This window comes from Pempheris klunzingeri, chromosome 6, assembly GCF_042242105.1.
Source record: "Pempheris klunzingeri isolate RE-2024b chromosome 6, fPemKlu1.hap1, whole genome shotgun sequence".
Classification (NCBI taxonomy): Eukaryota; Metazoa; Chordata; class Actinopteri; order Acropomatiformes; family Pempheridae; genus Pempheris; species Pempheris klunzingeri.
Genome location: NC_092017.1, coordinates 18321890 through 18336229, shown reverse-complemented (window position 1 = coordinate 18336229; position 14340 = coordinate 18321890). Strand labels below are relative to the sequence as shown.

At 41.3% G+C, this 14340-nt stretch overlaps 1 protein-coding gene across 1 annotated transcript in view; it reads right to left on the bottom strand.

Moving 5' to 3' along the window:
- nr5a2 (nuclear receptor subfamily 5, group A, member 2) overlaps positions 1 to 12724 on the bottom strand; it is a 68800-nt gene extending 56076 nt beyond the window's left edge. The window contains exons 1-3 of the mRNA XM_070831881.1: positions 12062 to 12724; positions 8670 to 8788; positions 4591 to 4732 (exon numbers count right to left, since the gene is read on the bottom strand). Of these exons, the coding sequence (XP_070687982.1) occupies positions 4591 to 4732; positions 8670 to 8788; positions 12062 to 12143 (343 nt within the window). The 5' untranslated portion in view covers positions 12144 to 12724. The remainder of the gene's footprint in view (positions 1 to 4590; positions 4733 to 8669; positions 8789 to 12061) is intronic.
- Positions 12725 to 14340: the final 1616 nt, after the last annotated feature.

Below are 14340 nucleotides of genomic sequence, written 5' to 3'. Positions count from 1 at the left end.
TATTATGGGTTAGCAGTGAGGCTTTGGGGCTAAAGCCAGGCTGAAAGGCTAAAGGACTGACACTGTCTTCCACTCTGAATTCCCCTGAAATACTGTCTGAGCGCACAGAACACTCAAAAACACACTTGGGCACACGCACATCCAAAAATATACAAACTGACCCAACCAAACCCATGTTCCTCTTTCCCAAAAGTACCTGCACAAACATAAACAAGCACACACACACACAGCATCTTTCATACACACAATTTCTATGCACACATAGCCTCTTACACACTCAAACACATCACACACACACACAGCCCTCAGCCCTTATATCCTCTGATTTATGGTTGTTTAATATACAGGAATATTAAGCGCACGTAGGTGAGGATCCCTGTCGGCCGCCGGCATATTAATGGCTCCCGCGGAGCCTTGCTGACACCCTGTTTGTCATGTCGGGGCCCCGGCCCCTGCTCCGGATGCGCCCTATACCATGCACACACATGAATACCTATGATACCTATGCATAAGTAATGGGACAGCTCCCTGGCTTCCACTGCAGGTACTGGGAGGCTGATGGAAGACAAATCAGAGCGAGAAAGATGGAGACAGGGAGGAAATAAAAAGTGTAAGGAGAAGGAGAGGGATACAGAGAGGAATATATAAACACTCAGATGGTGTCGCTAATTTGCGCCGAATGGATCTATAGAGGTTTTGTATTTGTAGTAAATAATGAATTTAAATTGGATGATGGATTAACTGCATGAAAAAAAAAACAGTTAGAAGTAAAAATCACCAGAAAAGAGGTAATCTATTCAGTTATGCTGCAAGTTAAAGCAAAAAGTCCAATAAAAGTTACATTTTATCTCATGTCTTGTTTAAAACAAGACAGTGCTGGCTGGTCAGCGTTGAATCAAACCAACTAATCTTGGTTTTTGTTAAAATATCATTCATCATTACCATTTTTCATGCGGCGGCTGCCACTGTGACTTCATTTTCAAAGGTTATTTACAAAAAAAAGAAAAAAAATGTAACGCCTGCTTCATTAAATAAAAGGCAGCCAAAGAGGAAACCGAATGTATTCCAGCTCACAGTATCACAAATACCACTGTTACACTCTGTCTTTAAGATGATACATAAGTGAGGGTAATATTAGGCAGCTCAGTGAAGCATATGATGCAAGGCAATTTCTAGCGAGCATAAAAAGAAAATCATACCAGTGGGAGCTGTTCAGATACGGCACGCTTCATCAGCTTTGGTGAATGACGTGCTAATGGGTCAAACCTTAGTGGGCTGTGGCTTTTTTTTCTTCTTCTCATTGAGTCAACACTGGCTGAGATGCTACAGTGCATACCAAGGAGCAAAGGATTTTTACAGCACAGTAGCACGTGTGTGTTTGGGTGGTTAAAAGAGAGTTATGAAAGAGAGAGTGTGTGTGTGTGTGTGTGTGTGTGTGTGTGTGTGTGTGTGTGTGTGTGTGTGTGTGTGTGTGTGGTGTGTGCCTTTTTTTTCCTTCAATACTGTTTGACACAATGGCACGTCTGGCCCTGACAGTAACTGGAAAAGATAAACCAACAGATTAAACAAGCTTTTTAATATTTTATATGAAATTATAATAAGTCATTTTTTTTGTGCGGCAAAAGCACACAAAGCAGAGCATCATACACCTCTGCGGCCTGTGCCTTCACAGTGCAAAGACAGACGTCACAGAGATGAACTATTTCTGTTTTTCTTATCGGTTCAAGATAGCACGACAGATCTCCGAGTGTCGGGACGGGGCGATAGAAGTGTCACGACACTCTTTATGTTGCTCTGATGTGCGCCTGTCTGCCATTTTCGCCTTGTTTCGACTGCATTCTGTCAACTTTAAAACATTAGCAACAAACCGTAGCAGACCACGCTACAGTGATAGCACCCTCACAGCAAACTTAAAACTGGTTGGCACTGGTTGCTTGGCAGACTTATCAACAAACAGAGAGGGCACTGAACCACACCAGAAAGGCATAAGTACAGTTTTTTAAAAAAATTACAGTTTGAGTCAACTTTAATGTTTCCCTCACATTTCTGTCCACATTTGGTCTCCACTTGATATCCTGAATTCACATGTTGCTGCAAGCTGCTGTGTAATGGAATGATAGATCGCAATAACAAAGAACATGACCCCAAACCTCCTTTCCCCTTTCACCGCTATTGTACACACTTTTTAGATCAAATGACAGCTTCTCCCTCTTGCCCGTGGCTTTCTGAACACCTTTTTGGGCATCTGATGAATATATGTATGTGTTTACCAGGGAGAATTGGATGTGTGTGCATAGTGTGTGTATGTGTGTGTGTGTGTGTGTGCTGAGGGTTGTCAGCCTTTCTGTATGGGACGTCTCCACTGGTTGTGGCAGGACTTGCCCATTGGAGCCTCTGGCCCCTGACACAGCGCTGCAGGGCCTGTCTTGCCCCCGAGCTGAAAGCTACCGCCAGCAAAACAAATCAAACGCTATCCCCTCCCCACCCATGTCAGCTCGAAAATGACAGGTCAGGACATTCTGCCCAGCGGCCATTCACAATTAACAGCAATTAATTACACCGCACATGGCAGGTAAAGAGAGAAGAAGCCTCCGGAAAGATTTTAGTTAGGCTGTCTTTGCTCTACTTTCACCCTCTCAGAGTATTCTTTCTTCAACACATTAACTTTTCTGGATTGTATGTGATCATTCCAGCAGCCTAGGGATTTTGTAATTGGTTTAAATTACCAATGTGTGAAGAATTTTGTTTCAACGTTAGAATGAAGCTATGAATAACAACAGCGCTTATTAAAAGACTGCACAAAGTACAAGTGATATATGATATATATGATATTACCTTTAGCTTTCAAACCCTCTATTTTACATTTATCGGAAGACGACCTGTAGGCCACTTTATTTCCTCCAAAATTAGTAATTTCACAATAAAACTTGTCAAATAACACATGGAAAAATAGTTTATATTAAATATTTTCTTTGAACATTGGAAGAATGTTTCTTGCCCTGCCGTGCTGTCACTTCTGGATAGCCATGTTTGAACAAGCCTCTGAGCCACGTTCAAATTAAACAAAGAGGCCTCGAAACGGCCGGCCAACAGTATCATCATTACCATTCTCTCCCTGCCGCCAAGTTTAATATTTTATCTATTACTCTGTCTGGCAAGTTTAAGTGCAGAGCAGCTACCAGATACCCCCCAACTCCCCCTGACCCCATCTAAAATACTAATAAGCAATGCTGGATTTCAACGCTGTGGTAGAAGTGAAAGGTTTCACTTCACAAAGTTCTGGGTTTACATTTTCGAGAGCAGATATTACGGAGATGTTCATTGTTAAATGTTTAAATAAATATAATCTTCTCCTTCCATACAGGCAATCATTATGTCAGAGCAGGTATTAACCTTTTTTAAATAGAGGACATCTCAATTTGGAGGGAAACTATTCACATGCAAATTGATCTTGGAAGAATATTTTCACTCTGGGTTTCCAAAAAAGTGAATGTGCTATGATTAACTCAGTTCAACTGTGAATCAATGGAAAAAGACTAGCTCTGTCATCTCACTAGAACTGAAGTTTTTACACCTCTGTGGAAGTCCAGAAGCAGTCTGCGTCCAATTTAGGCTGCTCCATGTTATAATTTTTCCCTCTCCATCTTTCAGTAATAGTAATTGCAAACAGGCGTCATATCTTGAGAAATACGGTATATGATGCAGAACACAGAATGCAATAACACTGCCTGGATCTGCTTTTCCACTTCTGCAGATGTGTACTATAAGTTCTAGTGAGAAACGGGTTTACTACGAAACCTGCAAATAGACAAACGTCTGTGTTAAACTATTCATTGAATGGCACAGAAAAGGCAGTTCTGTAAGTGCCCTGTAAAACTGAAGAATATTCTCCCTGATTAAAATATAATTTATTTTAAAAAAAACACGATCTGGTGCATCTGGCAGCCCTGATACCTTCTTGTTACTGGTAGTACATTTACTCAAGTACTGTACTTAAGTACATATTTTAGGCACTTTACTTGACCATTTCCTGTTTCGGTCTGTGTCATACTTCTAATCTACCACACTTCAAAGAGAAACATCATACTTTTTACTCCACTATATTCACATTTTTCCAAGATAAATACTTTTACTGTTGCTAATAAATACATTTTGCAAATAATACATGACATTTTTAGTCCAGGACTTTTTATATTGCAATATTTCTATTTCTACTCAAGCAAAGCTTCTGAATACTTCCTCCACCAGTGGTCACAAGTTGCATATTCAGTACTAATAACAGCCATCTGTTCTGTCTGAGAGCCCTTGAGCAAGACATTGAAATCCCAGTAGCCAGTCCGTTATAATCTGTGGTTGTTTGGACATGAAACAACCATGTTATGCAGCAACCATATCCCATGTATCTATTTTGAAGAAATCCAAACTTTTGACAGCTGCACATTATCTACCAGCCACTGTTGCACTTTCAAACCTCATGTTAAAGATGGAAGCACATTTGAAGCACAGAAGCAAAACGCCAGCAAAACTTGTGAAGTCATTCTGCTATAAATCAAACACCTGAACTGTAAAAATGTAAACGTGCTGCTGTACCTTCTAGCTTCATGCCGACGGTGAGGCACTTCTGGAAGCGGCAGTACGGGCAGCGCTTCCTCTGGGTTTTGTCAATCTGGCAGCTCTGGTTCTCAATACATGTGTAGCGCTTGTTGTTCTGGACGGTGCGCTTGAAGAAGCCCTACGGAGAGAACCAATTAAGACGTCAACCCGCTTGACCCCTGCAATGCGATGGTAATTGGCCCATTCACACTCCCAGACAGATGGAGAGGGACAGGCTTTATGTAGACAGACACACACACCACACACAACACACACACACACACACACACACACACACACAGTGAAGTTTTGAAAGCTATACTCCAGCTGATATGGTGATGCTTTACGGACACTCACATGCAGAATATAAAACAGGAATACACACCTTTTACAAATGACATGATTACAATGATTACAAAATACTTTTTGATTAAGTGACACAAGAAAATGATTCATAAAAATACACTTAAATCATAAGCAGTGCATCATTTTATTCAGTCTTGACAAATAAGCAAAGCATAATTTCTTTGCTGACCTGCCTCACATAGTTTTTACTGCATTATAAACTACTTTATAAAAGGGCATAAAATCTGATTTGCGTCCTCTTGAAATTACATTTCCATTCTCAATATTCTCTGTTCACGTAAATACTCTAGAATTTAAGGGGAAAGCATCTTTTCAGCTGTCCACTTAATTATTGAAAAATATGAGCACAGGAGTCCAAAAGATCCAATAAATTATATCCATAATTCACAGTTCCGGGATTACAGAGATTCATACCTGCAACGTGGAATTAATTATAAGCAGCAGGAGTGAAAATCAAACGAAGGGAAGATAGTATTAACGTATTCTAGATCCATAACCTAGGAGGAGAATCCTTAAACCTGGTCTTTAAAAAAAATAAAAATAAAAAAGAACATGCTGCTGTCAATATCTCACCAAACACAAATTTAATTGACAATCTGCATTGCCTGATCCATCCAAAAAAAATCCACTGCACTCGGTTTTGGATTATCGACTTCTCAGCACTAAAAAATCCATGCTTCAGAGTGAACTTTCTCTCCAATTTTCCATTTAGTGCACAGCATGTGCTATAAATATCTGAACCAAACTGGATTCTAGCATGCTTTAAAGAAAACACACAATATCATGTCTGGAGATTAAGCGGACAACATTTAACTGAAAAGCAGTCATAGGAGCAGAGAGTTCAAATGAAGAAAAATCCCTCATTTCTATTTGTTAAGGGACTGAAAGTTTCTCATTTACGAAGAAAACACAAAATTGTTATAAACCAACATTAATTCTGAAATCATCACAAAAACCTAAAATTGTCTGTTGCAAAGTAAATATAGTGTCCAGTTTCAATTCGACGTTGCCTGTGTAACTGGGTATTCCCAACCTTGGAATTCAAGCCTACAAAACTGTGCTCGCTGACACACTTGCATGATATGAGCAACCAGAAAACTGATTTTACTAAATGTCAATACTGGTCAGTAAATCTGTGAAAGTAGCAGGACAAATAGAGCTCACATCACCACTTAATGTCCTCTAATCCCTGTCCTCCACACTTTTTACTTGCTCTCATATTCCTCAACTTGCTTTTCTTGTATTAAATTTCCCTTCATTTCTGTAGATTTGACATTATTCTTAAATATGTCCACTGTGCACTATGGATCTGACCTTTGACCTTAGTAGTTACTTCTAATGTTGTGAAGGTCACCCTGCTGTTGCTCTCTCAACTCATTCTCATGCTGGCACTGAGCCTGTTTGTGAACCACAAGGACCATGACGTCTGTTTCAACTTGCTGTTGTTTTTCCTACAGGTATGATGTGGTACCATATTTACTTTATGTGGGCTGGTGTGTAGCATGAACTAACAGTGTCTGTGTGTATGAATAACAGTGTGTGTGTGTGTGTGTGTGTACATATTCAGTACACTATCGTAGAGTGCGTATGTGTGTGTTGTCGGGAGGTGGTATTACGAGGGGGAGGGCAAAAGTATCTTTACTGGTCTGATTCACTCTTTCTGTGTGTGTGTGTGTGTGTGTGTGTGTGTGTGTGTTCCTCAGCCCAAAAGTGGCAACACAACCAAAGCTCTGACCCTGATAACAAATGAACAAATGCTTCCTATTCACAGCTGCCTTTTTGGTGTTCGGGGGGGGGGGCGGGTAAAGGCAGAAGTTGGGTGAGAGGGTGCAAGGAGGTGGTAGATGGTCGTTGTATATATTTAGATTCCAACTCTCTAGAAATTCTGAAATATTTCAAAAATTAGATACTTGGGAAGAAAGTTGGGAAATGTGAATCTTACTGTGGTAGTGCATAATAAAAACTGAAACATAGGTATTTTCATTTTTATAGAAAACTAAGAATAAAACTTAACTGCTGTTTCCACTTGCTGTTTTTATGCAGCTGTGGCCAGGGAGGAACCTCCATTACACTGGAGATGGTTTACACTGCCTGCCTGATATCGGACATTTATTGTCAAAATGAGCCTCTAACGTGTCAGCAAACTGATTTTTTTTCAGTCCAGCCCTGACAAGCATACTTTTACTGAATAGATTGCCTGCATTTTAGAGATAATCAATGATAAGCTTCAGGTAATTATCAATATTATTCATGCCTCAACAAGGATATGCAGCACTTTATAAAAGACCTCTTCATCTACATCCTGCATGCGCGCACACACACACACACACACACACACACACACGGACGCACTAGAGCGTGTGTTCAACTAAACTGGGAAATGTGTTTGTGGATTGGCTATCCAGCACGAGCCCGTGCTGAGGCTGAGAGGCAGCAGAGATGCCACTGACGTCTCCCTTCAAGCAACTGCTGAGCATCTCAAGGTCAATAATATGGGATAAAATCTATAACATCTGCTTTGAATAATGACCACATAGGCAAGAAATGTGCGCCGCAGCATCAATACAGTGAGCTGCAATTTTACACTGAATAGTGTTAACACAGAGACATTTGTCTTTGCTTAATTTTGTGCTGACAGCTTTACTGAGCTAACAAAAAACTTGGGTAATGCCTATTAGCTCGGCGTTGAGGAGAGCGGTGGAGAGAGGCAGACGGGGACAAACAGGTTGTTGATGGAGCTCAAATTAATATCAGCAACTGTTTGCTTTACAGTAGACTCATTATTGACCTGTGCGAAACATTTCGCAACCACACAATGTTGTTGTCCTCTTAATGAACTTGTGATGAGAGTTTTAGACAGAAGGATACAGGCTTGTACAAACAGAGACAGTATTGCTGTGTACTTTGCTTCCTGGGTTTAATCCTCCTCCTCCTCCCCCCCACCCCATGTACAAAAACCCTTTTGCACGCTTTTTGTACTCCTGTTACTGTTCCAAACCGTTTGCCACTTTACGAAAACCCTCTGACACTCACAGGAAAAGTTTGTTAGATCAGTTGTCACAACAATATCTGACCCCCGGCTTATTCACCTTCAGCTTTCCTGTAACGTTTATGACGAGGAACTGAGCGGTTACTGCACAGTTACACTTGTTGCAAGTCACTCTGGAAAGGAATGTCAGCTGAATGCCTGGTGTGCAAAAATGTAACTGCGAGAAATGCATCTCCACAAATGAGCAGAGGTTAATACACTGGAAGAAAGCTGCTGTAGAGCAATACAAGAGCCAAGCTATTACTGCATGTGGAATTCATTTAAAAAAAATTTGCACGATACAAATATGGCTGAACCTGCAATATTCAAGGAAGATAATGGCTTTAAAGTAAATAAAAACAAAAGACAAAGGGGGCATTAACTTTGCCCAGATTCACCATTGACTACAACACAATGATGATGATAATCCAAACCACGTTCAGCCACTGTGAACCAGACACTGACAGGCTTTGATGCACTACTGGAACTTCATTATGATCGCATTAATTAGGCAACTTTACATAATTGAGACTTCACCGCCGAAAACAATTACAGACATTAGGAATAATTCACATATCAAAGCAGCCACAGGCAGGACACCACAGCAGACACTTTTCTTTTTGCGTGGCAATATTGTTGTAATAGTGTCTAACAGCTTTGAGTGGGGAATGAGGGCACCAACCTTGCAGCTCTCGCAGGTCAGGAGTCCGTAGTGATATCCAGAAACCTTGTCTCCGCACACGGGGCACATCTCGTCCAGGTCTTCGTCATATGAGTAGTCCATCATTTTTAACTGGTGTGCTGTGGATGAGACACGGACACACACACACACACACAGAGAGAGAGAGAGAGAAATCTATTTCAGTGCTGAGAAATTTCTCTTCCAAAAGCCCACTTTCATCCTTCCAAGATGAACCAAGAGGAACCCCGCGACGCAGCTGAATGAGTCTTTTTTTTTTTTTTTTTTTTTTTTACTTCTTCTCCAAGTTCTGTTGGACTTTAATTTGAGGAGGGGCAAGACGATAAATAAAGTCGATTTTGGGATGAGTTGAAAGGACGCAAGCATTTATTTCTCCTTGTTGCCGCCTTCTCTTCGACATTCGTTGCAGATAGGGGCCAAGAAATACAAAAAAAAAAAGATAAAAAGCGCATGGAAGTGAGCCTCATAAATATGCATGCATCTAAGTCGTGAAATCGCTGGGGGAAATGGAGAGATATTAGAGTTAAGGATTGGAGGAGAAAACGTTACCGCCCACAGACAAATGAAGACACACAGAGAAGCTCTTATCTCTGCAGGCGAGGAGAGAAAACATCCAAAAACCCAACTTGAACCAACATCATTTTTCCCTTTCGAAGAATAACTCTCAGTGTTGTGGACCAACTGCTTTGGTTACTTTTATGTGATTTGGTGGCGCTAAAACAGAGCCAACAATTTTTTTGTGTGTGTGTGTGTGTGACTTTTTGTGCATGCGCTGGAAAAAATAGTCCAATTTGCAAGTCGTCAATGTAATTTTACGCAGTCAAATCTGTTATTTACAAAGCAGCTTCAGTCATTATTAAGAAAGAGGAGCAAACAAAACAAAAAAAAGTACTAATTAGTGCAACTTCAGATCAGTTTAGAAAAACCCGTAATTTCACAGCATTGGCACATTTCCCCCCCCCCATTTGTTTTAACCAAGATTTATGACTCAGTGTAGGCTACTGAATGAATTCCAATGTCATTGCGATGCATTTGTTGTAATTTGCCTTCCGTATTAGAAATATATGCACTGATAAGACCGTGTGTGACGCCGCTGAAGCGAAGCAGCCAGGCTGACATTTACGACAGTTCCAAAAGCATTTATGGTTTTAATCATTAAAAGCTGGCCAGGATCAAACAGGGAAAAAAAAAAAAAAAAAAAAACCTCAGCTGATGTGGCTGTAAAAGTGGAAATATTTTGTCAACTAAACGCCTTCCAAGGTCTTGACATATATTACTGCTCCACTTCAAAATCCACTCAAGTGTTCGCTGAGACCTTTTAATTAGACATGATTTCTGGTTTGTTAGCGCGTCGCCCTGCTGGGATGCTGCATATTCCAGCTGAAGCAACAAGTCCCAGCGAGCTGCCGCTTTTTTCCACACGAGCTCAAAGCAAAACTCCTTTCTCCGTAATTTCCTCTGCTATTAAAGCGCGCAGAGGAGAGGATCTGTGCGGCCTGCTCTCGTGACGCACGACAGCTGCAGATTTTGGACACATTTTTGATAAAGGAAATAAACATGCTCTGGGGGGAGGGGGGGCATTGTGGAGTTCTACAGTGGGTGAGGCGGTGGTGAGCAAATTAATTGAAATAAATGAGTACTTCGGGAAAGGGTCCTCCGCCACAAATAAAGAATATTCGTCTTCCAGGGTTTTATCCAGATATTTTCTCCTTAAAGTTATGCAATCTCTAAACCCAGTGCTCACATTTTAAGGAATGGTAATAGCAGGGGGGGGGGAGCTGGTTTATGTCTGTATTGCAAAAGATAAGCCACATTTTTTATGTAAAGTGGAAAAAAAAACTGATCTTAGTTCCTTTTTCGTCCCTCCTGCATTCAAAGTCTGCACGTTTAGAAGGTGCAGGGACACGTTGTCTCTCACCTGCTGGCTCTCACCTCGACGGCACCTTACTGGTGCAACTTTTAACAACAACAAAAAAAAAAAAAATCTACAAAATTTGTGAAAAAGGCCGATTCCAAGAGAAAACCTCTCTCAGTCCGGGCTACCTTGATTTAGCCCAGCAGAAAAGCAGATAACGGGCCCTGTGAGCAGCCACTCCTTGTCTTGTGTGAGTGTGTTATCAGCGTCTCATAAACCAGGACCGGGCTAATTGATTGCCCGTTTATATTGCAGTGAAATGACGTGAGGGGACTGAGGAGGTGCGCGAGTTTATCTTAGCAGGAGAATCAGTCCTTCTTTAAATTGTCCGCTGCTTTATGTGGGCTTTGTCGAAACAGAACAAAGAAGAAGAAGAAGAAGAAGAAGAAACACTTTAATGTAATGAACGTAGGGGGAATTTTAATAAATAATTATATATATATATATATATAAATATATATATGCCCAATCTGAAAACATTCTCTCCTCAGTCAAAGCTGCACACAGAAGCCTAAATTCGCACGTTCACAGATTATGCCCTAAATGTTTGATGTAAAATGTGGTCAAAAAGTATTATAAAATAAGTATAGATATATGAGCATGGCAACATTTAGTGCTGCTTTTTTTTTTTTTTTTAATTTAGTTCAACCTGATTTTGAAAGTTGCATTCAATTTTAGACCAGCAATTTATAACCAGACACTGTCTAGCAACATAAAGAAAATATTGAATTTGACTTGAATTTATTTGTCATCCAATCACGACCGTTTTTACGACGTCTATGAAGCATAAAAGAGGGATCAGAATTAATCGGCTTCTTAAGACTTACAAGTTCACTGGCCCGAGGTCAGCCACTAAATGAAATCTGTAGAATGTGTGCTTTCTTTTTCTTTTTGAGAAACTGGAAACGACTGTAACTTTAACCACTGTTGGTTACGCAGTCAAAGTCACCACTGCTTGTACACAGTCAGTTATGCATATTAGTTCGCGCACGGAGCTCCTCCGCTCTGTCTCACCGCTTTTACGCACCAGGCGCCCCGCACACCTCCAGCATGAGTGACAGCTGAGCGCAATCATTGTTTGATCGGGGGCCAAAACCTTAAAAGAACCGTGTCCAAGTTGAATCTGCACTCGTACTTTCTAGTTATTATGTCGAGAGTAGGGACTGAGTTATTTCCTCAAACCATTTTTTTTACAGAAATTCCAGAAGTCTCTGTAAACTAATGACTTTCAGAAGTCTAATAATTAAACACGTTCATCAGTCAAGAATTGCCTGTTTTGACAGCAAACCGGTTAACCGGCCTGCACTGTCCGCAGAAATGTGTTGGACATAAGCGTGTTCAAAAAGTTTTGGTGACACTGGGATACACACTGGTGACACTCCGTAACGCTCTACTTAAATGGAAGCCTATAAATATGCCTCGTAGCTCTGAGAGATAAACAAGAAATGGCACTTCTTACCTTGCATGTTCCTTGGCATGTGCCCTTGTTCTCCATACGATCGAGAGAGTCCCAGTGATTCAGTCTCGACTTTGGGCAGCATGTCAGCGCTGCCGGCCTGAGCTGGAGACTCCGCACCGCCCGGCGGAACACCTGGACGTGAGAGGCAGACGTCCCCCACAAACACAAGTGTCCCAATTTTTTTGAATTTTTTTTTTTTTTAGCTCTTTACGTCTCACTTTCTGTCCCTTCTCTGTCTTCCAATTATCGGACCATATTCTGACTATGAAGCCTGATTCAAACGATTCAGACTGTCTCCAAACGGCCGGGCTGCATAGCCGGTGCGTGTCTACTCTGATTTGACTTCACTAATTTAATTTCTCAAAATTACATTCGCGCACAGAAGCGCACCAATAACGCAGAGCACACGCGAGTGATCCCCTTCGATACTTTTCGAACAGTTGCGCGCCGAGTTAGGGAATCTGTCTCTTACTGAAACGAGAAAACTGCACAGCGTCCGGATTAAAAGACGATGGTAAGTTTCCCTTTAGCTTTTCCACAAGTCTTTTTTAGCGCGTCACCCATTAAAGTGGGACTGTCAGTGTTACTTTCAGCCTTTAGCAGACAAGTAAGCGCCGGCGGGGCCGCCCTCTCCTGCGCGTAAAGTCGGATTCGGTGTGTCGGTCGGACTGTCTGGAGATGTGGAGACCTCTCCTCCTCCTCCTCGCGGCTTTGTTTACTCCGCTCTCTCCAATCCGGGGCGCATGCGGTCGTCTGACATCATCTTTCCCCGGTCCAATCAGGCGAGGAGACCGGGAAATATCGCCTCAAACCCTCCAGTTCCGTCTCTCAAAAAATCTCAGCTGTTTAATCCCGTTAATGATGGACTTTAAAAGCGGAGGGAGAACAAGGAAATCAAGCGAAGTGATGCAACCGCGTGTGTGAGCAGACTCCCCATGAGCGCAGAGGCAGCGCGCAAGGTATGTGCGCGTAACATCTACGACAGGAGGGTATTGCAGCAAATGCACGCACACAAGCACGCGGGTACACACTCACCTCTGTACTTAAAAGTTGTTCGGATAAAAGTCTCCATCTTTATATGTGCGTTGCATATGTTGTATTGCAATATTCAGTTAAAGTCAATGATCAATTTTAGCACGTTGTTCAAAGCTTATGTGGTCATTTAATAACGATCCCCCTGATCATTAAAATGTCATGAGATTAATTGTAATAACCTTTCTTTCTTTCTTTCTTTCTTTCTTTCTTTCTTTCTTTCTTTCTAAAAGGTGCGTTTTCTAATGCAGGTGAAGGATGTAATAAATTCTGCATAAGACCCATATAAATAAAAAAAAAAAATGTAAAAGAACCTCTGCAGCATTACTGCCTTTCGGGTTATTTGTTCAATTTTGTGAAAAAACGTGAGCAGCGCCGGCCTCCGGCTTAAGACGGCCTCTATTTTCGGATCAAATCAGCCCCCTTACGCTATAAATTATACCTTTGCTTCTGAATTATTACCAGTAATTGGATGAGCAGGGATCAATTAGTGATCTGACGTCAGGCACAGACTATTTAGATTATTCCAAATTAAAAACACAAAGACAAAAAATAATTATGCGCCTCCGTCCCCATAAAGCCATGGGAAAGTCGCGGGGCAGACCGCCAGACACACCTGAAGGGTCGCTCCACACACACACACACACACACACACTTGGACACTCACAAGCACAGGCACACGCAAGCACACGCACACACACACACGCGTGTAAACACAGTCATACCCAGGTTACATTTTCTACCGGATTTTCTACTAATTAGATTCTTTAAATTAATCACTCTACGCAGTCCCTCTACATTGTTATTATTTCTATAATTTGTAAGGACAGAATTTAATTTCCAGGTGATTTTTATTTACTAAGTGTACATAAACAGTATTTATGGAGCGCTATAAGGCTGCTCACCCGATACAAACCGCTTAATCATCTCAACCTTTATTGAAAAACAGGACAATTACAGCCGCATTATTTACAAGAGTAGAATAGAAGTGTAAAACACAGACACAGCCCAACCTGTTGCACTTCGTTTCTACTGCATCAGTTGAAATGCACTTCATTACACATACACATATTTTACGAGTGCATAATACATTATGGAGCTTTAGAGATCCAGCAATTAAAGGGCATTGTTGGTGGGAGACTTTAGAAAGGCATACAAACACACACACACACACACACACACACACACACATACACATCTTTGAATGTAGCACATTTTCCCTCACATTATAATTATCCCCATATGCA